General features: G+C 36.1%; 4 protein-coding genes across 7 annotated transcripts; 2 read left to right on the top strand and 2 right to left on the bottom strand.

The window, feature by feature from the left end:
• The first annotated feature begins 1,673 nt into the window (after window positions 1-1,673).
• On the top strand, window positions 1,674-5,581 carry LOC113846885 (protein QUIRKY). Its single transcript, XM_027475608.1, has one exon. It carries the CDS (start codon window positions 1,968-1,970, stop codon window positions 5,007-5,009), a length of 3,042 nt encoding a protein of 1,013 aa, XP_027331409.1. The 5' UTR covers window positions 1,674-1,967; the 3' UTR covers window positions 5,010-5,581.
• A 3,426-nt stretch (window positions 5,582-9,007) lies between these two features.
• Window positions 9,008-10,577, top strand: LOC113848027 (mitochondrial outer membrane protein porin 1-like). Of its 2 annotated transcripts, none has more exons than XM_027477380.1 (5): window positions 9,008-9,053; window positions 9,289-9,375; window positions 9,544-9,605; window positions 9,720-9,946; window positions 10,106-10,577. In XM_027477380.1, exons 2-5 carry the CDS (start codon window positions 9,345-9,347, stop codon window positions 10,416-10,418), a joined length of 633 nt encoding a protein of 210 aa, XP_027333181.1. In that variant the 5' UTR covers window positions 9,008-9,053; window positions 9,289-9,344; the 3' UTR covers window positions 10,419-10,577. The 2 variants fall into 2 exon arrangements, with proteins under 2 accessions (XP_027333181.1, XP_027333180.1); XM_027477379.1 differs by having other exon boundaries at window positions 9,046-9,148.
• Window positions 10,578-11,012: 435 nt separating this feature from the next.
• LOC113846387 (hypersensitive-induced reaction 1 protein) lies at window positions 11,013-14,819 on the bottom strand. 3 transcript variants are annotated; one of them, XM_027474569.1, is made up of 6 exons: window positions 14,655-14,819; window positions 12,973-13,171; window positions 12,446-12,566; window positions 12,258-12,349; window positions 12,069-12,165; window positions 11,013-11,623 (listed from the first exon to the last, which is right to left on the bottom strand). In XM_027474569.1, the coding sequence occupies exons 2-6, from the start codon at window positions 13,159-13,161 to the stop codon at window positions 11,268-11,270; spliced, it is 855 nt and encodes a 284-aa protein (XP_027330370.1). In that variant the 5' UTR covers window positions 13,162-13,171; window positions 14,655-14,819; the 3' UTR covers window positions 11,013-11,267. The 3 variants fall into 3 exon arrangements, with proteins under 3 accessions (XP_027330370.1, XP_027330371.1, XP_027330372.1); XM_027474570.1 differs by lacking the exon at window positions 14,655-14,819 and adding an exon at window positions 14,208-14,335 and having other exon boundaries at window positions 11,104-11,623; XM_027474571.1 differs by lacking the exon at window positions 14,655-14,819 and having other exon boundaries at window positions 11,104-11,623; window positions 12,973-13,179.
• A 1,972-nt stretch (window positions 14,820-16,791) lies between these two features.
• On the bottom strand, window positions 16,792-19,672 carry LOC113847276 (protein NRT1/ PTR FAMILY 4.6-like). The gene is made up of 4 exons (XM_027476271.1): window positions 19,595-19,672; window positions 19,176-19,393; window positions 17,867-18,307; window positions 16,792-17,760 (listed from the first exon to the last, which is right to left on the bottom strand). Exons 1-4 carry the CDS (start codon window positions 19,617-19,619, stop codon window positions 16,795-16,797), a joined length of 1,650 nt encoding a protein of 549 aa, XP_027332072.1. The 5' UTR covers window positions 19,620-19,672; the 3' UTR covers window positions 16,792-16,794.
• Window positions 19,673-23,558: the final 3,886 nt, after the last annotated feature.

Consider the following 23,558-nt stretch of genomic DNA (forward strand, 5'->3'; position numbering starts at 1 on the left):
GAAGATACACTCATTTAAAGAAGTACAATCATAATAAGATTAGCCTCCTAAATAAACCTTCCAAATTCCTTCATTCTCAAATGCTCAGTTTTTTCTCTCGTGCTACTATTCAATAATCTTATACGGGCTTCTATCCTTTGATGAAAACTGAAAAAATAAACTTATAATAAACCAGATGACATCACCTCTTCTTTTTTCAACACCGCCTTTTCATACGATTTTTTAAACTAGTGTTATTTCACTGACCTCATCCTGTTCCTTGATCCAAATTATGCTGAATCGGAAAGCATCATATCATCAAAATTTACTTTTATCCCACAGGATCAGATTCCACAAGCACCAATTTTAAAGGAGCAAAAGACCGCATAGAATGTTGATGCTGGAAAGAGAAGCTTCTTTGGCATCTGTGCCATAAAGTTGGAAGTTGTGACCTAATGTTCCTAACTTCTAACTTATGTATGTTTTTTGTATATATAACATAATGAAATAAAGTTTCCCCTTCCTGAGCTTATCAGAGAGGCACTTAGCTTGCAGAACTTAAATTGTCTGGCACATAATCTATTTTCCTTCCTATTCCCACTTTTCTTTTAAATATGTATCAATGTATTCCAAACTTTTTTTTTTGTTTTCAAATTTTTTATTCAATGGGAAATGATGGATAAAATTATACAAAAAATAACTAACGAGCCAATCCCGAGATGCTGAAAAGAACGAGCTTGTTGAACACAGTCGGGATATAATGGAATTGTACCTCTGGGAGCTTCCACAACACTAGTATAACTAATAGACAATAGTTCCTCGAATTAGAAAAGGAAAGGTGCTTGAAGTTTGAGGAATAGATGTTGACAAGCGATGCATGGGAAAGAATAAGGAACCAAAGGAGGGGGGGCGGGGGGTATAAAGGTGATGCTTTGTCGTCGCTCTTTATTCAAAACGTAGGTGCTTTTTGACAAAAAGGAAGGGCCCATCGTTGGGACGCGGTATCATGTGCTTCCTGCCAAGGCTTTTAACCTTCCTTTGACAATTTGATATGGTTATTGGCTATATAGCCTATAGTTAAGGAGGGTTAATTGATAAATTACATGCCTATGTTCAAACATTGTTATGAAGAGTGATGTACATGGACATAAGTACAGGTCCTAGATATGGCTAGTTGTATCTTTTAATTCTCAGTCTCATCTCTTTATGCGTCTAATTCCTCTCAAATGTAAGTGTACTATTTTACAGTTCAATAAATATTAGGTATAAACTAATTATTTTATTGAATGGAAGGCGAAAACAAGAGAACTAAAGTGGGGGAAACAGTGTACAAAAGTAAAGTTTCTCTGGCAATCTCTCAACTTGTCGACGAAGGAGAAGAAGGGGAAGACAAAAAAGAGTTGAGTGTGAAAATGATATTAAGATATAGAGAAGATATTAGTAAATATCATTGTAGAAAAGCATAAATTAAACTCTTCTAAACTCAAATATAATATAATGATGAGCAGGCGCACATGTGCATTAGCAATTTATGTCCTAAACCTACATGTAGAATTTAGAATGGGGACTTTTTGTCCGTGTTGAGAGAGAGAGAGAGAGAGAGAGAGTTAGAAATAGAAAAGGAACAGGTGCTTGTGTCATTGTAGCAAGCCATTGAAATAAATAAAATATTAAAAAAATAAGAAAAAGGGTTGAGGTGGATAACGAACCCGTAGTGGAGGGAATTGGAAAAGTTGGAAAGAAATCCTTCGCGAGAGAGCATGGAATCTAATCTGCCCACTGTTCTGTCATCACAACAAAATTCAAAACTATCCAAAAAATATATAATTATTTAAAAACAAAAAGCACCCCACAAACAAGGCACAACAAAAAACGAACCTTTGTTTCTCTGGTAGACGCTGATCCCAGTCAGTCACCGCTATCAACGGGGAAAGTGTGTGTGTGTGTGCGTTTGTCCACACTCATCAAGCCAAGACCGAGATGAGAAGATGATGACGACGCCGTTTCAGCAGCCACCCCAAACCGTTAGGAGACTGGTCGTGGAAGTGGTGGACGCGCGGAACCTCCTTCCAAAGGATGGGCAAGGAAGTTCTAGCCCTTACGTGGTGGCCGACTTCGACGGGCAGAGGAAGCGAACCATCACCCGATTCAAGGAGCTGAACCCCGTCTGGAATGAACAGCTCGAGTTCATCGTCTCTGACCCCGAAAACATGGAGTACGAAGAGCTGGAGGTAGAGGTCTACAACGATAAGAAGTTCGGTAACGGTAGTGGCCGCAAGAATCACTTCCTCGGCAGGGTCAAGCTATACGGAACGCAGTTCTCAAGGAAAGGAGAAGAAGCTCTCGTCTACTACACGCTCGAGAAGAGGAGCGTTTTCAGTTGGATAAGGGGCGAAATTGGCCTCAAGATTTATTACCACGACGAGATGCTTGTTGAAGAAGAGAAACCACCGCCACCGGAGGAGCCAGTTGCCGGAGCAGAGCCGGAGAAGAACAAGCCACCGGGGATGGTTGTTGTCGAGGAAGGAAGGATTTTCGAGGCTCCTGGACCCATGGAGCAATGCGTGCCTCTTCCTCATTCGCCGCGTGTCGTGGTTGTTGAAGAATCGCCGCCGCCGGTGGTTCATGTTCCGCAGGATCCGCCGTTGCCGGAAATGTGTGAACCTCCGGTTTCGGAAATGCAGTTTCATCCTGAGATGAGGAAAATGCAGGCCAATAGAGGGGAGAGGGTGAAGATTTTGAAGAGGCCGAACGGCGATTACTCGCCGAAGGATATCTCCCTGAAGAACGCCGGCGTTGAGTCCGAGAGGGTTCATCCTTTCGATCTGGTGGAGCCAATGCAGTATCTGTTCGTGAAAATCGTGAAAGCTCGCGGGCTCGCTCCTCCAAGCGAAAGCCCATTCGTTAAGGTTCGAACGTCGAGCGACTACAGGAGATCTAAGCCCGCGACCTACCGGCCCAACGAGCACCCAGACTCGCCGGAGTGGAACGAGGTGTTCGCACTGGGATACAACAAGACAGAAGCAAACAGCGCCACGCTAGAGATTTCGGTTTGGGATTCCCCGACGGAGTATTTCCTCGGCGGCGTTTGCTTCGATCTCTCTGACGTCCCCGTGCGAGACCCTCCCGACAGCCCCTTGGCGCCGCAATGGTACCGCCTCGAAGGAGGCACCGCCGATCAAAATCCCGGCAGAGTTTCCGGCGACATTCAGGTCGCCGTGTGGATCGGCACGCAATCCGACGAGGCATTCCCGGAAGCGTGGATCTCAGACGCACCGTACGTGGCGCACACTCGGTCGAAGGTTTACCAGTCCCCGAAGCTCTGGTACCTTCGCGTGACAGTGATCGAAGCCCAAGACCTAAACATCGCTCCGAATCTGCCTCCGTTGACGGCGCCGGAAGTTAGAGTGAAAGTGCAGCTAGGGTTCCAATCGCAGCGAACAAGGCGAGGATCAATGAACCACCGCAGCTTATCGTTCCACTGGAACGAGGACCTTCTCTTCGTGGCCGGGGACCCTCTGGAGGATTCCGTGATCCTTTTCGTCGAAGATCGCACAACCAAGGAAGCGGCGCTGCTAGGGCACATCGTAATTCCGCTCAACTCCGTGGAGCAACGAATCGACGAGCGTCACGTGGCAGCGAAATGGTTCACCCTGGAGGGCGGGTCCTACTGCGGGCGGTTGCACTTGCGCCTCTGCCTGGAGGGCGGGTATCACGTGCTGGACGAGGCGGCGCACGTGTGCAGCGACTTCCGGCCCACCGCGAAACAGCTGTGGAAACCGGCGGTCGGAATTCTAGAGCTGGGGATTCTGGGCGCTCGCGGGCTACTCCCAATGAAATCCAAAGGCACTGGAAAGGGGTCCACCGATGCATACTGTGTGGCAAAGTATGGGAAAAAGTGGGTCCGAACCCGCACCGTAACGGACAGTTTCGATCCACGGTGGAACGAGCAGTACACGTGGCAGGTGTACGACCCTTGCACGGTCTTGACCCTCGGCGTCTTCGACAACTGGCGCATGTTCGCTGACGTGTCAAAGGACAGACCCGATTGCCGCATCGGCAAGGTACGCATACGTGTCTCCACGCTGGAGAGCAACAGAGTCTACACCAATTCCTACCCCCTCCTTGTCCTCACCCGAACCGGGTTGAAAAAAATGGGCGAAATCGAGTTGGCGGTTCGCTTCGCCTGCCCCTCCTTGCTGCCCGACACGTGCGCCGTTTACGGCCAGCCCCTGCTTCCCAGAATGCACTATCTCCGCCCCCTCGGTGTGGCCCAGCAGGAGGCTCTACGCGGGGCAGCCACTAAGATGGTGGCGCAGTGGCTTGCGCGCTCGGAGCCGCCTCTGGGTTACGAGGTGGTTCGGTACATGTTGGACGCCGACTCGCACGCTTGGAGCATGCGGAAGAGCAAGGCGAATTGGTTCAGAATTGTGGCGGTTTTGGCTTGGGCCATTGGGTTGGCTAAGTGGTTAGATGACATCAGAAGATGGAAAAACCCGGTGACCACAGTGCTTCTCCATATTCTTTATTTGGTGCTTGTTTGGTACCCAGATTTAATTGTTCCCACTGGCTTCTTATACGTTGTTCTTATTGGGATATGGTATTACCGCTTCAGACCCAAGATACCCGCTGGAATGGATACCCGCTTGTCACAGGCCGAAGCGGTTGACCCGGATGAGTTGGATGAGGAATTTGACACCATGCCCAGTTCCAAACCACCCGATATTATTCGCCTTCGTTATGACAGGCTAAGGATGCTGGCTGCGCGGGTTCAAACGGTGTTGGGTGATTTTGCAACCCAGGGAGAGAGGGTTCAGGCCCTGGTCAGTTGGAGGGACCCCAGGGCCACCAAGTTGTTCATTGGAGTCTGCCTTGCTATAACCATTACACTCTATGCTGTGCCCCCCAAAATGGTTGCCGTTGCCTTAGGATTCTACTACCTCCGCCACCCTATGTTCCGCAACCCTATGCCCTCCGCCAGCTTGAACTTTTTCCGGCGACTTCCCAGCTTGTCTGATCGGTTGATGTAGATTATTCCAATTCAATCTCTACTTTTTCCACTTTTTTTTATTTATTTTTTGTTTTCTTTTAAGGTGACAATTTTTTTAGAGATAAAAAATTATTTTACTCCATTGGGCTTGGGTGGCGAGGGAGAGGAAAGGAACAAGCAGCTGTTTTGTTGGAATGGTGTTTGAAAAAGGTGTCCTCAATAACATTGTAAGGAGTGAAAAAGGGGTGGAAAGTGGCTGGTTGTCATCATTTCTTTTTGTTGCAATCAAATGGATTGACTGTGCTACTGTTCAAAACTCGAAATAAGAGAAAGGTGTAAGGTTGGGGACGAGACAAACATTGTGGGAGAAATTTTGGGTACCGCCTCTTTCTATCAACATGTTTGGGAAGGCATATAATAATAATAGTGCCTCTCGTATCTTCTTCACATCCAAAAAAACAAAAAGACCATTGCAAAAACAGCTCCTTTACTGTTTGTTTCTCCATGTTGTCTATTTTCAATTTCAATTAGCACTTTTACTGATTTTGGAATCACACGACTTCATCGTTATTTTATTACCGGCTCTTACCTCTATTTATTATAATTCGTACAGCTTACTACTTTGTAGTGTCACCTTTTAATGCTTATTTTAATTGTTAAGGATAATAGATAAGATATACGAGTGGTTGGTTATACTAAGTCAAAAAATTCCTCTGCAAATTGAGGAAGGACGGTAGCAAGAACTGAATGAAGAGTACTGTAATGGGAACATATGTATGGGGCCAAAAAAAGTAGCCACATGACAGCTGCAGTTTTTGAGGCAGAAACTTCAGAAAATGTTGACTTCATGGAGCCAGTGCATGGAGTGACTGACCAAATATGGGTGCCACTGATTATCACAATCTCAGTATGTTATTAGATAGAGCAAACCTACAGAGATGTCACAAGCACTTTTTTCACACACATGCCATAAATGGAAGTACACTGACACGCGTAAGAAAATGGAAGGCCCATATTTTTTTCTCAACTTATAATGGGTATTTTTGTTTTTTTTGGGATTGTGTAATATTATAAATTAATATAATCTTTTGTTAATTTATCTTTTCCTCTATTTTTTTTCTCCTTTAAAATTTGGTTAACTCTACCTATTCTTTGGATAATCAGTAAATAATATGGTTTATAGGAGGATGGGCATGCAATCTCTCTGAAGCGGAGATTTAATCATCTAAACTGTGACACCCAAGTCACGAGTGGCACTTTAAAATGATCTTTCATTGAGTCAATAGAAAAAGGCTTTCTAATGAACAACGTTCGTTTAAAAGATGCACTTTCTGAAAGAATTACATCGATTATCAAACCCTTATTTATCTCTTGGGACCATCGCAAAAATTGGAAGATATCTTGTCTTGAGCGCATTTGAAAAGGGTGGAAAATATTGACATGGAAGAAGATATCTTAAACCAAATTTTTTTTTTGGTTTGGGACAATTTTTGAGGCATGAAGTTCTTCAGAAAATATTGACTTCGTGGAGCCATCGCATGGAGTGTGACTAATTAATTTGGGTGCCACAAATTTCAACGAAGACCAACTAACACTGTCTTGGTGCAGTTGTGCATTCTTATTGTATTGGTTAAAAAATAAAAAAATAGTTTTTCTAATATACAATCAATAAACATTTTTTTGATAATTTCTAATGCAGTCAGATGTATATATATTTTTTAAATTACTTCTAATTTCTTAGTAAGAAGTGTCTTAAACGAAACTCAAATATGTATTACTTTCAAGATCATATCTTAAGCATACTTCACTCAGCTGCTGATATGCATAAAGACATTCTTTAGAAATTGGGGCATTCTTAACATGAATTGTCCAACCTTGTACATTTTTATATTGAATTGAGTTATAGTACCTGCTCAATAATCACTCAATTTATTGCAATTCTCGGTTTCAATATGTGAGGATAAGAAGATAAGCATGAAGGTAAAGTTGAGGAGGAGTATAAAAAGGACAAGAAAGAAAAACATTATGACGCTTATGGAAAAGTAGAAAAATCTAGGAGAATAACATAAGGGTATAAATTTAAATAAGTTGATTACAAGCTTGGGTGTATAACTGTGCATTTACTATGTATGCATTTACAAGCTTGGGTGTATACGGCTTTGTATTGTAATCTTGCTAGTGTTAGGTTCATGCTTGTGGTTAATTTTAACTATAAAAGGATAACCTATGCCGATAAAAATCTGAAAACTTATTATTATTTTTTTACTTATTCTTATAAATTTAATGATAAAATTTATATCATAAGTTTTCATATAAACAAATTTATTAAATAAACACTTGATTAAACTCCTATCTAAACACACGCTTTTAAGTGTTATAACCTCCATTTAAGTTTAGTTGGATCTCTTTATCTATATATTAATTCCGCTACATATTCTCTTAAAATTTATTTATTTTAATGATACATGTTTAGTTATAATTATCTGAAACTCTCCGTGTTTTGTCACCAATTACCATTTTTTAAACATCCTCTCCTTCAATCATCTATAAACAAAAACCAAACACTTTTTAATTGAATGAGATGGGTTACAATAATCAAACAAGATCATAAGGGCTTTATATACCATCTCTCCCCATTCATTTGAGTTTTACCATTTATTTTCTTTCTTTATTTACACCGAACGTAAAATAAGTTTAAGGGGGGGAAAAGGGTAATTTTAATGTTAGGTAAATGGTTATTGAAAAGATTAAATTAGAAAGCCCCGCTTATCTACAGATTAAGGGCGTGCAAGCTGCTTAATCTGACTGTAATGAAATAAACCGGAAAAAGACAAAACAAAAACAAAAAAAGAAATAAACCCAAGGAAGCTAATTTCCTCAGTGTATTGAAAAAAGAAAATTAGGCAGTAGACACTTCCTTACATGCACGATTTGTACCAATTTTATTTTAGTATATTGTGTTTAAGGATGTTCCAATTCTCAGATCTCATTGCATATAGAAAATTGTCTCAATTGTAGTGAAGTGCTCAACGCAATTGGTCGGGGATTAAAATAAAATTAGTTAACTATTTTTTTGATTATGTATCATTATATATAATAAAAACATACCCTAGACCCCCCCCCCCCATAGACCATTTATTGATTTTTTATTGTATGTCATTAAGTATATATTAAAAGATTTGATTAATTAATGATATGGTTGAAAAGGTGGAGACTTTGCTCTCTAAAATAACGATCAAGTTACGAGGATAACCAACTATTTCCTTTAGTCTTTTTAACAAGAACCATTTAAAGATTTTTGTCGATCCTTAACATGAGACTCTTTTAAAAAATTAGGAGCATTTATTATTCTAACTTCTTGACAATTAATATTATAATAATAGATTTTGACTTTAATTACAGTAAACTTGAAATGTTAGAAATATTTTTAAAAAAAATAATAGATCAATTATTTTCAATAACTTTTTTGAATCTGCGAGATTTAATTAAAATAATTTTATAGAAGACTGTAAAGAGTAGTAAATGAACATCAGAGAAGGCACCCCGTGGTTAACAAGAGAAATATTAGAGAAAATGAATATTAATGCCTGAGAATTTTGTCCATTCATAAGAATATCGTGGAGCTTAAAATGATAGTATCTGAGTTAGACTTTAATACAGTCGTTGAACAATGACAAGATAAACGGAATTAAATGCCTCCAAAGATGTGACAAATCTCTAATAATTGTAGTCAGCTTAAGCATAAAGCAACAATGATTTTAATGCAAAATGGTAACGGTTGCCTTTCAAATGAAACATATAACACCTTAATTATTAAATTTACATGTGGGAACTTACAGGGTTGTCTAGCAGCAGTAACAGTGTTTGTCTGTGGTAACTTAAGTTTTACTCCTTGTCTATTTGTCACCATATTTGGGTTATGAAATGATAGGTCCAGTTGGTTTATGGAAATTTCGTTTTATGCAGGTTTCTATTGAGTCGTTTTATATTTGTACCAAAAAAGTGAGCCTTTTTGTACAAAAGGAAACTTCCTTTGCCTTTCTTTCCCTCCCAATAAATTCTCATGCCAACAAATCATGAAAAGGTGAAACCCACAAAAATTTTGATTTCTAATCGTTCATTTTAGCAAAATGAGCACTTGTCCTGGGTTTTATTTTGATATTGGCAAGAAGGCTAGAGGTTTCATCAACTCGTTATTGATATATTTCATTTTGTTTTCATTGCTTTTTAATCTTTCGCTAGAATGAATTATGACATTGGGATCTTAAAGATGTCTTCCCAGCAATGTTGTAACACAAATTTGTTTACTTTTGTATTAGATGTTCTTAACAACGACTATGTTCATCCAACACCAATTCACTTTCACTACCAAATCATGGACTGGAATGTGGACCTCTCTTGTCAAGGTAACGTGAATATCATGCCATCTTGACATAGATATGTAAGGCACCAATTAGTCCTCAAAGATGTCCACAATATAGAGAGCAATGTAAATTTCTTAATATCCTGAAAAAGCAATGGAATTGAATGCAGCATGTCTGACTTTAGTGCTTTTGCTGCGGTATCCATTGCAGTAGAAGAAATTGTACCTGGATTTAGGAGCCTTTTCAAATGTTCCATACCTGATTCCGGGAAGGTAAAACTACTTTTTATTTGCCTATATACTGCTAAGATCATCTTTAATCATTTTAATTTTTTCTATTTTTTTCATTGCATCTGACTATTTACCGGAATCACGGTGATTTCATAGGTGGAACTGCAACACTTGACTAACTACACAGGGATTACTGGATGCATTGGATTAATAGGAAACCTAGAAAGAGGATATGATCCTATTGTGAAGTTCTCGGGCCTTGTAGGAACAAACATTCTGTCCCTTGGAGGCAATGTTGCTTTTGACTTACCTACAAGAACAATCAACAAGCTGAATGCTGGCTTAAGCCTCAACACTCCCTTCCTTGTTGCTTCCTTGACCTTGTGAGATATACCAACAAAAAGTCGAAACTAAATTTATCAAAAATGCATAGACACATCAATTTGTGACATCAGTTTAATCATTACTGCTTAGTGTTCTCCTCTTGTTTCTTTCTTCAAGCCAGAAATGATTGTGTCACGCTGAAGTTTGGTGTTATGCAGGCATGACAGGTTTGACACTCTGAAAGCCTCCTGTTATCATGAAGTGAACCCCCTAACCAAGAGTGCCATTGCGGCAGAGCTGAAGCATACCTTGTCATTGGGGGAGACTGGTCTCACCATTGGGGCTCAGCATGCATTCTTCCCCCAAACGTTGGTAAAAGCTCGACTTGACACATATGGCACGGCAGGTGCTCTTATTCAACAAGGGCTCTGGGAGAGATGCTTTATAACTATGGCTGGAGAAGTGAAATTTGGGACCACTGATAATAAGCTGATTCCCAAGTTTGGAGTCTCTGTAGCCTTAAAACCTTAGTCAATGCCAACGAGTTAAGCTTTTGTCTCCAATTAAGAGGTTGTTGGATGTAAGGAGACTTTCGAAAGATGGCTCAAACTGGATGAAACTTCTCAATATTTGCCATCCATTTTCTTCATTATTCAACAACAGCATGACTACCACGTCTAGTTCTACCCATACACAATTTTTATGAATAAGATTATTATAGTACTAGTGACAGATTTCTATTTATCATTTTTACCTGTTTAAGCTTAAATTAACTCCTGCTTATTCATATAGAAGTCGAGTCTCTGAAACAAATAGCTCCAGAATTACCCTTTTTTTTTTTCTTGAATGAAGTGGATAGCTGCCGTGTTACTTCTGCTCTTTATTTAGTTTTGATGACTTTATTATTCTTAAAGAGGGAAGCAGATTTACAATTTTAGTAAAAATGGACATTCAAAATGCAGACAAACCTTCAGATTCTGCGGGAATATATTGTAACATAACTTCCTCAATAATTTTTTAATTTAATGGAGACAGTGATGACTGGAAACAATTTTAATTTTTGCTAAAAAAGTAAGGTTAAAAATCCCAGAAAATTTTAAAAAAAGCATAGCACTTAACAATTACCATGAAACACAAACAAATTTCTTATACGCAACTTGCACAATCAAGAAAACTTGTATATACAGGGATAGTTGATATTTTTAGCCATGCATCTTTCACAATGTAGATAACCCATATCTACAGTAATACTTGACAGATTGGAAGTATAAATTAAAATTACTCAAACAAAATTACAAAACACACTGCACATACCGAACACCACAGGCTTATCATCATACTCCCATTCAAACCAGATAGAAGATCTAGGTGGAGTCGAGGCTACTGATGAGAAGCCTGAAGAAGTCCATCACGAATTTGGCTAGCTACATCGCGAACAGAACCAGGTCCATGTGGAATAAACACAGCAGAAGACTTGGATGAAGCGCCAATTTCTTTCATAGTGTCAAAATACTGAGTGACAAGAACCATGTCCATGACATCTTTTGCAGTCGTCCCTGGTACATTAACTGAGAATCCAAGCACACTATCTCTCAAACCATCCACAATGGCTTGACGTTGGCGAGCAATACCAAGTCCAGAGAGATATTTAGACTCAGCCTCACCCTCAGCTCGCTTAATTTGCAAGATCTTCTCTGCCTCTGCCTTGTCATTAGCTGCCAACCTCAATCTTGCAGCTGATTAAGGAAAAAAAGCAGCAAAAAATACAAGTCAATTCATGATCAAAGGAGAGGTTCCTCAAATGTTGGCATACAGCAATCAGCAGAGAACTAGGTAAACCATAAACAAATAATCATTTGAATCTAAAATTACACTGCCTACAATATATAGTTAATAAACAAGTCGTACAAGACTGAGTTGACTAAATGAAAGACAACTTGATCCTTATTATATAGTAAAAATAACAAAAGGTAATGCCTAAATAATTTCTGCAACGAAATTAGATTTTAGGATCTAATACTAAAGAATAAGAGCTTGCAAACTAAGTAGCCCCAAGTAGTTTTTAAAACATGTACCATGAGGAGAAAGAAAGATATTAGTCATATTACTATTGACCACTTCAGGGGAATGAATAAAGTATGGGCAGAAATTGAACATACAAGTTCTACTCATATAGCATACCAGCATTAATTTCATTCATGGCTCGCTTCACATGCTCATCTGGATCGATATCAACAATCAGTGTTTGAACAATTTCATAACCATAAGCTGACATGGCCTATTGTGACAATAAAGTATCATATTCAAATTTACATTAATTCATAGTTCATATTATAAGTAAATAATATTATTTTTAAAACAAAACAAAACCTTCTCAAGTTCTTCTTCCACAGCCTTGGCAATTTCATTTTTCTGCTCAAAAGCATCATCCAGGTTGAGTTTTGGGACACTTGCCCTAATCACTGCATTGAGAATAGAAATTTTACCTTAGTTAATAAAATATGCTAAAAACCACATATTGCATGTTCTGTACTGTTAAGCAGTATTATGGTTTATACCGTCAAAAACATAGGCTTGAATTTGGGACCTTGTATTGCTAAGTTTGTAAAAAGCATCACTGGCCTTGTTTGCGAGGGCACGGTATTGAATAGATGCAACAACATTGACAAAAACATTATCCTACAAGCAAATAAACATTAAAACTAGTCAACTTTAATTTACTGGAGAAATATAAGAAACATTTGCAGAGTAACATGGTATACATAAATAGATAGATTGAAAGCAGCCAATTCTAGTGAAAGTGACAATGAACATACAACAACAATAAGAATAACAGCCAAGTCTTTTTTCACTAGGTGAAGTCAACTTCATAGAGCAAATGATGCCATAATGCTTTAATAGTATACTATGTATACAGAGATACCCTCCATCTAACAATAAAGGTTTCAAAATAACAAAACACAAGAATGATAATCTTACACTTAATAAAATTAAAAAATTTACACACCAAAAGAAAATACTCATGGTGATTGAAAAGCATGAAATGACTCAAATAAAAGGTTATAATTGAAATGCAATAACAAACCTTTGTCTTGGTCTCACATCGGAGATCCAATTGCTGCAGCCGAAGAGAGAGATGACCAGCAAGTTGATTTCCAAGGAACCAGGGCACACAATGGCATCCTGGCTCAAGCACCTCCTCAAATCGTCCAAATCTTTCTTTTATAGCCACTGTAGATTGGTCAACTTGCACGCAACACAAAAGATTCCCCATTTGCTTTTAACTGCAATATTCAAATATATCAGCGAGCGTATCTTTAACTCAACAAGATATAGGATACAAGTTTGAGGATGAGAATTATAGCACACATGAACAGAATGCAAGAACTTTGTAGGATTTAGATCAAACACTAACTACAAGTATACAAGCTATATATAGTCGAAGGTCAAGTCTCTGTAGAACCCTGGTAAGTGCTAACTGCAATTATTTTAACACACTCAAATGGTAAAACCAATAGTAAAATATATTGATACACAAGTCCAACAAACCTCTACTACAGTTCTTCTTGTTCACCCAGTATAATCATGCTCTAGAAGTGAAACGCACTAAGATTGAGGGTGAAAAAGTTTCGGTAACTAAAGTATTTTATCAAGGAGACATTTAGTGAGTTATCACTACATGGTATTCAATGAAGGGTATGCAAAATGAATAGAGTTGAAGAGTATGTCTAACCATTAGAGAGGATGATCAAATTTGATACTTTTTACAACAGAATTTGAGAATTTGAAGTAAAGCATGCGCTAATACTAGACAGTAAAACTTAGCAACCATATTCTGTCACCAACATTTGTCTCCAAATCATTGTCAATGGGAAAGAGCTAGACAAGTAATCATTTGAAAGAAGCAAAAAAAAAGTTGAAAACAAAGGGGCAAATCAAAGGCAGTGTTAAAATCTTGCAAAATAAATAAAAGATTACTGAGCTATCTGGAAACCAGCATCACCAGTTATGAAACCATGTAGTAAGATCATATAATCATTTTATCTTAAATCAAATTCACTAGTAAGACTACGTTGATCAACATATATATATCTATGGTATGAGCAATTGTAGAACAAAGGTATGACAATTCCAAAATTTAACAATAAATAACCACAGCCATGTTTGTACAAAAGAATTCACCCCAAACCTCCAAGATATAACATAATTTAGAAACACAATCTTCATCCAATCGACACATGCACCCTAGCAAATACAGAGAATTAGAGGCAAAAAAGATTTCAACTTACAAGCGAAATTTCAAAAAGATCAGAATAACACCTCAAACCAAAGATAGGCTTCAAAAAGCAAAGCTGACTTGGGCGAGCTCTTGCTATCTAAGTAGCTCACGAACACTGAGAGCAGTTAAATACGCGCTATTCTTGATATATTCATCACCAACATTAACTATGACCCATTTGTTCTAATCGTATATATTACAGTGGCATATACATATATAATTATATATTGTACGTCACAACCTCGTTTAGGAATTGTAATCAAAGTTGTCATGCTGATAAGACCTAGAAAAGCATATATACTTTATTTGTGGGACAAGGGAACACGATGTTCAACCATAAAAATATATAAATAATTAGCCAAATGGGTTCAGGTAAAGTGCTAAATTCATGCATCTACATTCTACACTGCACACAAACTACAGAGTGAAACAATCCCTCGTTATGAAATTGAATTGGAGCGTTAAGGGAACTACGAATAATTACATACCCACTCTTTAGCTTTGCTTAATCAATCAATTGCTCTCCAAAACAGCGCAAGGATTGGAATATTGAGATGAAGGATTCACAAACTGCAAGTCAACAAAAGACGACTTCAGACAAACCAGTTTATGAAGAACGTTAGAAAAGGGGTAACATGAATGGGATAATGCACAATTACACATAATAAAGAAAGATTATCAAATAAAGGTTTTTGTTCTTTAGTCAACGTTTTTGGTCTAACATGATATATATTTTTTGGTTTGCGTTTTTGGTCTACCAGTTTAATTCGAAACTTTATTTTGTTTGAACAAAATGGCCCAAGCCCAAAGGAAGAAAGCAACGTCCAAATTCTATATTTTATTTTTAGATTTTATAAAAAAATTATAAATTAATATTTATTATTTATTAAAATTAGAATGATGTTAATATACTTATTCTTGTAAGAATTAAAATAATAAATAATGTGTAGATACTAAAATGAAGAATTTTTATAGAGAAGAATTAAAATGAAAAACGATCGATTAAATTTAACATAAACCACAAGAGTAATTTATAAATAATTTTAAAAAAAATAAAAAATATAAAAGCAATTTATAATTAAGCCTAAAATAAATATAATTAGTAGGAAAAAAGTGTAGAGTAAATATAACTAGTAGCAGAATTACGAACAAACATGAAATAAATCTTACCAAGAAAAAATGATATAAACAAATAAATGTAACATTTTAGCTTAGGCGATTGCACCTCGTAAGATCAAATGCAAACTTACAGAGGTAAATGTCAACACATTACAGCGCTTCTTACAGAACCTTTAGAGGTGCAATATTTTTCCAAATAAAATTACAACAATTTATATAAAATTATAAAAAATTAAATAAAATAAAACTATTTCATTATTTATTTTATTAATTAAAAAATTACATGTTAAAAGTTACGAGTTTTTTTTTTATCATTTTATATTTTTACGTAAGTTGTTATAAAACAACTTTTCTGAGAATATTATTTCTCTAAAGTTTACTTATGAGGCTTTCCTAGAGCATCATTCTCATTCGTTTGGAATATCTCATTCAAGAAATAGTTATCAACTCAAAATTTACGAAAATTATAAAATTTGTATTTCAAAGGACTTATAAATTATTGATGAAAATTAATTTATGACTATTATAAGTTACTTTTAATTTATTTTAATAAATTTATTAAAAAATTATTTTTAACTTATTTAAAAATTTCAATGTTAAATTTAAGACACAAATCATATTTTAAAAAATAATTTATTAAATAAATATTTTAAAAAATATTTATCCAAATGTACCTAAAATATTTTTATGAAAATAGAAAAGTGATATTGTACATAGTAAGAGTATGAAAGTGATCAACGATACACGCATTTCCTGTTCTATATCATCTTTTTTTAATGATTTTTTTAACGAATATTTGTATGTTTTAAATATTTTTAAATTAATTAAAATTTTAATTATGCATGATACATATTTTTACTTTATTTTTTTCAAAACTATTTGAAATTAATGTTTGTACATTTTTTTTTTCTTAATTTAGTTATTTTATCATGCATAGAAATTAAAATTGATTAAAAGCATGGAAAATTAGTATTTAACTATAAATTTAGATTGATAAAAAGAGAGAAAATAAATTAAGTAAAGTGAAATGATATTATTTTGTGTTGTTTATATTATTTAAAACAAGATGAAACGAAATATAACCTAATGCATTAGTATATCTTTTTTCTTCTCTTTTAATTTGAGGATATGGGACAGTTTTGTTTTGAATTACATCTTTATTCCATCATAAAAAATATAATAGAATGATAATTCCATTCCATTTTACATCCCCAAACATATCTGAATATAATCACTCTACTTTCATTATATTTATAATTGGAAATGGATAACTCTAACGTTAAAATGCGGTACACTGATTAAATTAATAAAAAGTGATGTAAAAATAGAGTGGAAACTGGAAGGTAAATGCATGCATCAACATTGGCCCATGCAAGTTGCATGATAAAGGTAAATGAGGATGGAGTAGGATTCACTCTCTCTCTCTCTCTCTCTCATTACTTCATTATTTCGTTACAAGAAATAGTATATATATATATATATATATATATATATTTAAATATGTATGTTCTAGTATCCAATCCTTGTTGAGCATCTATATTTGTAGGAACTGGCCCAGAAGAGAAAATGAATGAAGTTGAGTCCACTAAGCACACACATCAACCAGTAAAACCTCTCAAGGTGATAATGATTCAAGTTGGTACCCAAGAGCCATGGTGTGTGTCCAAAAGTTCCTGTCACCTTATTGATGACGGACACAAGAACTGTGCTAAGGAAGTATCCCATGGCAAGTGAGGCCCATGAAAGTGCTGTGGCCAAAGACCTCATGCTCCATGGTGCCTCAGTGAAGAAGAACTCCATCATGCCAGCCAAAGTGAAAAGATCAGCTGAACCAAGGAATACGTATTGTAGGGCCACCCAAAGAATTGTTATGGGAAGAGGTTTGGCTGAGTCCAACAAACCAAACTTAGAAGCTGTTTTCTTTCTCTTGGTTTCTACCAAAGCTGCCACAGCCATTGCCACAATGGAGAGAAATAGCCCTGTCCCTATTCTTTGTAAATGTGTAATACCCATCTCAGTTTTGGTTACTTTTCTAGCAAATGGAACAATGATATGGTTATAAACTGGGGCAAGGATCATGATGAAGAGGACAGGAAATACTGGTAGAGAAGCTGGTGGGACCTTGAAGGAACCAAGCATGGTGTCCATAGTGGCTGATTGTTGGACTGAGAAAGTAGATAGCTGAGCTAGGCAACAGTTTAACATTATGGTGGACATAAATATGGGAAGAATCCTTAACACAATCTTGACCTCTTCTACTTCCTTTACTGTACATTCTAACATTGGGTGAACTGGTTCCATTACTGCCTTGTTAAGGAATTTAAGGCTTTCTGTTAGAGTTTGGTTTTGGCCTAGCACCTCTTTTCTAGTGTTACTTTCCCTCTCAATTTTATAGGATGAACTTGTGGCCATGCTTATGATAGCATTTTTTGAATTCCCAGCTTTGCAGTTGTTGCTAATTGCTGCAACCAAAACCTGTCAGCACAGGAAATTCAAATCAAAGCAACTTGTTAAGCATTTTTTTTTTTCAACTAGTCAACTCGCCATATCTTTGAGTAGATGCTACTTATTTTAAGTATACCTTTAACATAGGTGTGATGGGGCTTCCTGCTGGAACCTTGGTCCTGTATGTGCGTGAACCAAGAAGAAAAACTGGAATAGAGAGCAGTATTGATGCAGTTGAGACTCCTAAACCCCACTGCCATCCCTTGTTGTCTTCAATCCATACCACAAAAGTTACTGCAATTAATGCTCCACATGATAGGCTGAAGATGAAATAATTGAAAAATGAAGACCTTTGCTTCCTACCCTCTTGGGTAGTTTCATCAAATTGCTCAGCTCCATGAGGAGGAAGAGAACCTTTTATACCCCCTACTCCCAGTGCCACCAGATAGAGGCCTGCAAATAGCATAATTGTGTCCCCACCATGAGCTTTCTGGCATAGACTTTTGGTGTTTCCCAGAACACAGTTTGGCAGTTTGAGTGATGGCATGTGAGCTTGTATTGTGAGCAGTAATAGACCCTGCTTCCATCAAGTAGTTTCATGTTTAAAATATATTATCTAAACAGCATGAAAATGTTTCTAGTGTACAGTTATTGCATCATGTGCTTATTCGTTGAACTCAACATTTTCTTAAATCCATGCTCCTTTGATCAAGTTTTTTTATTTGTTGTTTGTTTGATAAATCATCAGATGATATTATGAAAGCTATTTTGAAAATTGGCTCAGTTAGAGATACATTTTTTCACCATTTTTACACAAAGGAATTGCGATATGTATCTCAGAGAAACTGATTGGCTGTGTCAAGGTTGAGCACAGTTCCAGACAGAACATTAATACCGACCAGATTTGTGTACTGGCATCTAATCGCATTGAATAATGATCATGCTTCAATTGTCTTTGTTCTCTTCTGTCATTTTTGTTTTTGAGTTGGTTGATGATGGGGAAAGGGCCCCATCATGTGAGGGTACTAGCACTGTACTAAATATGTGAAAATCTATCAAAATCTTGACCATGCATGTGTTTTGTCTCATGCCTGTGATTACGAGTTTCATTGCTTGACTCATTCATCTAGAATTTACCCTCAAGATATTCTGTTGGAGATTCCTTCCTTTTAAGGTAATTACACTACCTAGAAGCACATTCTACAGGTGTAAACAGTATGTAAAAGTTTTTCCTTTCCACATATGATGACTGTGATTAATAATTATGGTATAATATGCGGTAGCCATCATAAATTTAGCTTCACTTTTTGCGATTGACATGTGAGTTATATTTAAGCACGGATTCCATTAATTTGGAAGTCTTGAAGCTTTTTCCTGCAAAGTTAATACACCAATTTAAACACTTAAAAGGGAAAGATAGGAGCTTAAATAAAATGGGAACTTACTATGAACTCTATTGCAGCACTCATGAGAAAGATGGAATAAGTAGTGATAAAGGCATCTGCCAGAAATCCACCCAGAATAGCAAGGAGGAAGGCTGTTCCCATGAAGTTGGTGACAATGTTGGAAGAAGTGGACGGTGAAAAGTGCATAAACTTGGATAGATATAAAACAAGGTTGCTTGCATTGGCAAGGTATGCTAGGTTCTCCAATACCTCCACAGCTGTGATGTGGGAACATAGAAATGTTATGCATGCATGTTTACTTAACATATCTAGTATTTTTGTGAAGAAACAAAGATTTAAAAATGGAATAGTAAAATAATTATATGTAGCAACAAGATTTCTTGGTTTGTTATAACTAATATAACATTCTGAGTTAGCAAATAAGAGAAACATGAAAAATGTGCTGAGACAGTACTTACCCAAAACAAAGGAAGCGGCAAGCATGCCACCATGATGTCCTTTTATGGCTGGTCTGTTCCTCCAATCAACATATCCTTCCCATACCTGCGCTTGTGCTTCATCCTAAAACAGTTTTCAGTGAAAGTAGTACTGTATTAAAAGCTCGTATAGAAAAAAAGAACAGTGGAAACTATGGAGTAAAATTTTGTACCATTTATCTTATTCTTCAATTTGGTTATGGAGGAGGGAGTGGGATTGTAGTGGCAGAATACTTGATCAAGCACGCTTTCTATCATATTGGAAGTGACGAACAGAACTGCATTTATAGCGGGGGAAATGGAATTTCTGATAGAGGAGGAAAGGTCTAGACTATAAGAAAGCAACCATTCATTCTCTTGGATCTTTTACCTTACATTAATGTTGATGTTGACGGTTTCTACTGTCTTTCTTGGTTTCCTTTCACTTCTACATGAGAACAAGGAGGTGGGGATGCTGAGAAAGAAGGCTTTTCTTGGTTAAAGCAGTATATCCCCAATTAAAAGTGGTAAGTTAGGAACTAACTTTTCCCCCTATATTTGTGTGAATGTTCTCATTTCTTCTATATGTTTCTTGTTTATGAAGTTGCTTGTTGATAAGGTTACGATAAATGGAAATGATAATGATGGTAATCAATCCAACTTAATTAGAAATTTCAAAACCTGAGGTGTTGGTATGCATGTTGAAAATTAAAGGTGGCGGTAGATAATTGCATGAGTAAACCATGCAGTGTGTTGTACTATCACATATTTAGCAAGGAATGGACAATAGGGCATCACAGTAAGGTGAGACAAATTTTAAGAAGCAAGTGGGCAATATTATTGACAAAAGGGTCATAGTTGCATGATGGTAAGCGTGAAGGTAAAGTTAGAGAGAAGCTTTTCTCAAGCATACCCCACACCCCTCTTACTCCCAGAACCAGAAGCAACCCATGATTGGTCCACATAGTGGTTAGTCCACTGTGTCTATATGCTAATACCACAGATGAATGATTTGCCAACTTCACTATCTCTGTAAACCATCTTATGTTCAATCCTTCCTGACCAATAGAAAAAACAAAGGGGGACCATTTTTAAAATACAATCCTGAAAACGCTTAATGTTCGAATTTGATAGTGACTATTACTTGTAATTTATCAGATGAAGAAATTGGAGGGTTCTGTTGGTCATGTGAGTTTTGTCTCTTTTCAATTGGCTAGGAGAGTTTTCAAGTTGAATGGGACTTAGTGTGGATCATCTCTCTGGGGTCATTAGAACACTAGTAGTACCAATTCTATTGTATGGTATTCCCTGATGGTTAGAGTATCTAGGTATCCTTTTATGGGCCACTTTGTAGACCCTTTCACCTGGATCATGAAAATATGTGGATGTAGGTCGGCAGAGTAATGTGGAAGGTTGTTCCATCTATGGGATCTCCAATTTGTGTGGCTAGGATCACCATATTCATGGGTCCAACTGGCTCGTGCCACCATTTAATCCTCTCCATTTATTGGTACTATGTAGCAGTTCCTCCTCCATGCTCAGTTTGAATAAACAAGTCCTGGAAACATTGGCTTTTTGACTCAAAAAAGTATGGAATTTTGTGGTGGAAAATATAAGAAGGTAGCAGGTGAATGTCATGTAATAGTTATCTTCCTATAGTTTTTACTTTTGGCAGTGTAGTGGATGCTATACCGTGGGTCTTTTGAATCCAAGTCACTGACTCAACAGTTCATCAGTGAATCTCGTGGATACATAGTATAAGATATTTAATAAATAAAATGTTTTGAGTTGAGAATTGAAGTGACAGAGATTTTAATTCCAGAGTGTTTGAACTTTGAAATACTAAAATTAACCCAAGTCCTCAATATTTTGTTGTGTCAGAAAATAAGAACCAATCGTTGCTTCGTATTAGGTTGCCCCTCTGATCAGAAGGCTGAGTGATTTGAGTGTTGAGAACCCACCCCCCTTAGCATAAGGGCATAGTGGTATTATTTTGCTTCCAATATGGTTTTGAAATATTAATTATGTTATTTGAAATTTGAAATTATTTTATTATAGGTAATATCTATATATAATTATTATTTTTTCTTATTATTATTTTAATTTTTTTAACACACACATCTAAAAAATACTCTATAGAATTAAAGGAGACTAACCTTTAATTGTTGGTAAAGCATTTTCCTTGAAATATGTAAGGAACAGTGATCTTGAACGTTTGAACTGTTTTCATTTGAAGTTGTGACTCTGAATAACACTTCACACTAGATATAAATAGTTGAAGTTCAAGTTGGCATCTCCATTTGTCTACAACTCGCCATTTGAGGTTTTTGGAATAACAAAAAGTTCAAATGATGATTAACTAGCATTACAGAAAGAATGTTGCAATTTGCTAGCGAATAATGCAGATTGGCCTCGCCAAAGTATATTGTCCACACAAAGCAAGTTATGATTATTATTATTATTATTATTATTAACTGTGAAAGATATTGTTGAGTTGAAAATCAGAAGATACCATATGAGGTGGCAGAAAATCTGAGATAGCTAGAAAGTTACTTAAAATTTAATTAGTACTGAAACACTTTAAAAGTTGAAAGTTGCTCATTTTCAGCTTCACGTTATTCTCATTTATATCCTGATTTTCCCCTTTGAATTTATCCATAATCTAATCAAATATTAATTAATAAACTTCTAAATTTTCAAACATGTTCAGTGTATATATTTCTCAATCTACCATATTTAGAATGTTTGTCCAAATAAATTACATTCGTTCAGTTCTTAGTAATATGCGTTATATTCAGCAATTATAAATAAACGGACACGTTATTAACTATCGTAGATTAAGAATTTCTTGTACCTTCAACAACTTCTGTGAGCAACTAATTTCTTGGTCAATTTATTTTCATTATCAGTATGTCATTAACCATTGAGAATGGCTATTATGCACGATACTTTGTAAACCAGCAATGCTCTTACCGTATCAGGGATATTTTTTTTTATAAAAAATTGGATCAAATTTTAAATTTAATTTTGAAAACTAATCTAAATTAAACCTGTTTGCATAAAATTTTAATTATAAAATTAACTATTTACTTATACTAATAAACTATATTTTTATAAAATTGTAATACTCAATTAATTTTTATGATTTTGCACTCAAAGTTACAGTTTATTGTGTTTATAACTTTATCATTTTAGATTAATTGAAATTTATTCTTGTGTTTCCTATTTTTTTTATAAGTTCTTTTTTTGCTATTATTTCAGAACTATATATATTTAAAATTGAATTATCCAATGCTATCTAAATCACATTGTTTATAAATCGATTAAAACTAAGTCATAATATATTTACTTTATCATATCAGATTATTTTTTCACTCAAAATCAATGTGAACACTCCTCTAACATTAACATATTACCATTGGTAAGATAAACGGGTAAAGAACATAAACATTTTCTTGAGCTTAGAGTTTTATATTTTGGTTCTTTCTTTTCTGGGTAATTTCGTATTAAATATCGATAACGAAGCAGTACAATTTAATTTAATTAGGCTTGGCTGTTCGCCATTTCTATTATGCCACAGACCACATTGGTCTGTCTTGTACATAAACAGTAATGGACATGACTTTTGAGGCCCATAAACTTTCTTCTAAGTGCTTTTTTTGGTCAGACATTGGCCTAATGCCCTTTTGTACGGGTTTGCAATTGGGGCCATGAGTTTGAGATGTGGAGTGGATCATAAAACGTGCATCTAGAATTTTCATCCTGGTAGGTGGCACTAGAACAAACAGCACTCTTTTTAAAGCAATATACTTTTGAAATATATAAAAGAAAATATATGATAAAATTATCCAATCACGCTTTGTAAATAAATTCACTTGAAAAATGTTATATTTTTAAATTTTAAAGTTCCATTCCATGTCAACATTAAAGTATTTAAGGTATTATGTTTTATTGTCTCCCCTTGAAT

This window comes from Abrus precatorius, unplaced genomic scaffold (genome assembly GCF_003935025.1).
Source record: "Abrus precatorius isolate BTA unplaced genomic scaffold, Abrus_2018 Scaffold8, whole genome shotgun sequence".
In the NCBI taxonomy this organism is placed as follows: Eukaryota; Viridiplantae; Streptophyta; class Magnoliopsida; order Fabales; family Fabaceae; genus Abrus; species Abrus precatorius.

What these genes read in the sequence shown, in the direction of transcription:
- LOC113846885 (XM_027475608.1), top strand. Translation starts at nt 1,968, where the DNA reads ATGATGACGACGCCGTTTCAGCAGCCACCCCAAACCGTTAGGAGACTG.
- LOC113846387 (XM_027474569.1), bottom strand. Translation starts at nt 13,161, where the DNA reads ATGGGGAATCTTTTGTGTTGCGTGCAAGTTGACCAATCTACAGTGGCT. An exon ending in TCAAGCCTATGTTTTTGACG is followed by an intron (nt 12,350 to 12,445) that starts GTATAAACCATA and finishes TTCTCAATGCAG; the next exon opens with TGATTAGGGCAAGTGTCCCA. An exon ending in TGGAAGAAGAACTTGAGAAG is followed by an intron (nt 12,166 to 12,257) that starts GTTTTGTTTTGT and finishes TTGTCACAATAG; the next exon opens with GCCATGTCAGCTTATGGTTA.
- LOC113848027 (XM_027477379.1), top strand. Translation starts at nt 9,100, where the DNA reads ATGAGCACTTGTCCTGGGTTTTATTTTGATATTGGCAAGAAGGCTAGA. An exon ending in TGTGGACCTCTCTTGTCAAG is followed by an intron (nt 9,376 to 9,543) that starts GTAACGTGAATA and finishes TATCCATTGCAG; the next exon opens with TAGAAGAAATTGTACCTGGA. An exon ending in CCATACCTGATTCCGGGAAG is followed by an intron (nt 9,606 to 9,719) that starts GTAAAACTACTT and finishes GTGATTTCATAG; the next exon opens with GTGGAACTGCAACACTTGAC.
- LOC113847276 (XM_027476271.1), bottom strand. Translation starts at nt 19,619, where the DNA reads ATGCTTGCCGCTTCCTTTGTTTTGG. An exon ending in TGCCGCTTCCTTTGTTTTGG is followed by an intron (nt 19,394 to 19,594) that starts GTAAGTACTGTC and finishes CCCACATCACAG; the next exon opens with CTGTGGAGGTATTGGAGAAC. An exon ending in CCATCACACCTATGTTAAAG is followed by an intron (nt 17,761 to 17,866) that starts GTATACTTAAAA and finishes CTGTGCTGACAG; the next exon opens with GTTTTGGTTGCAGCAATTAG.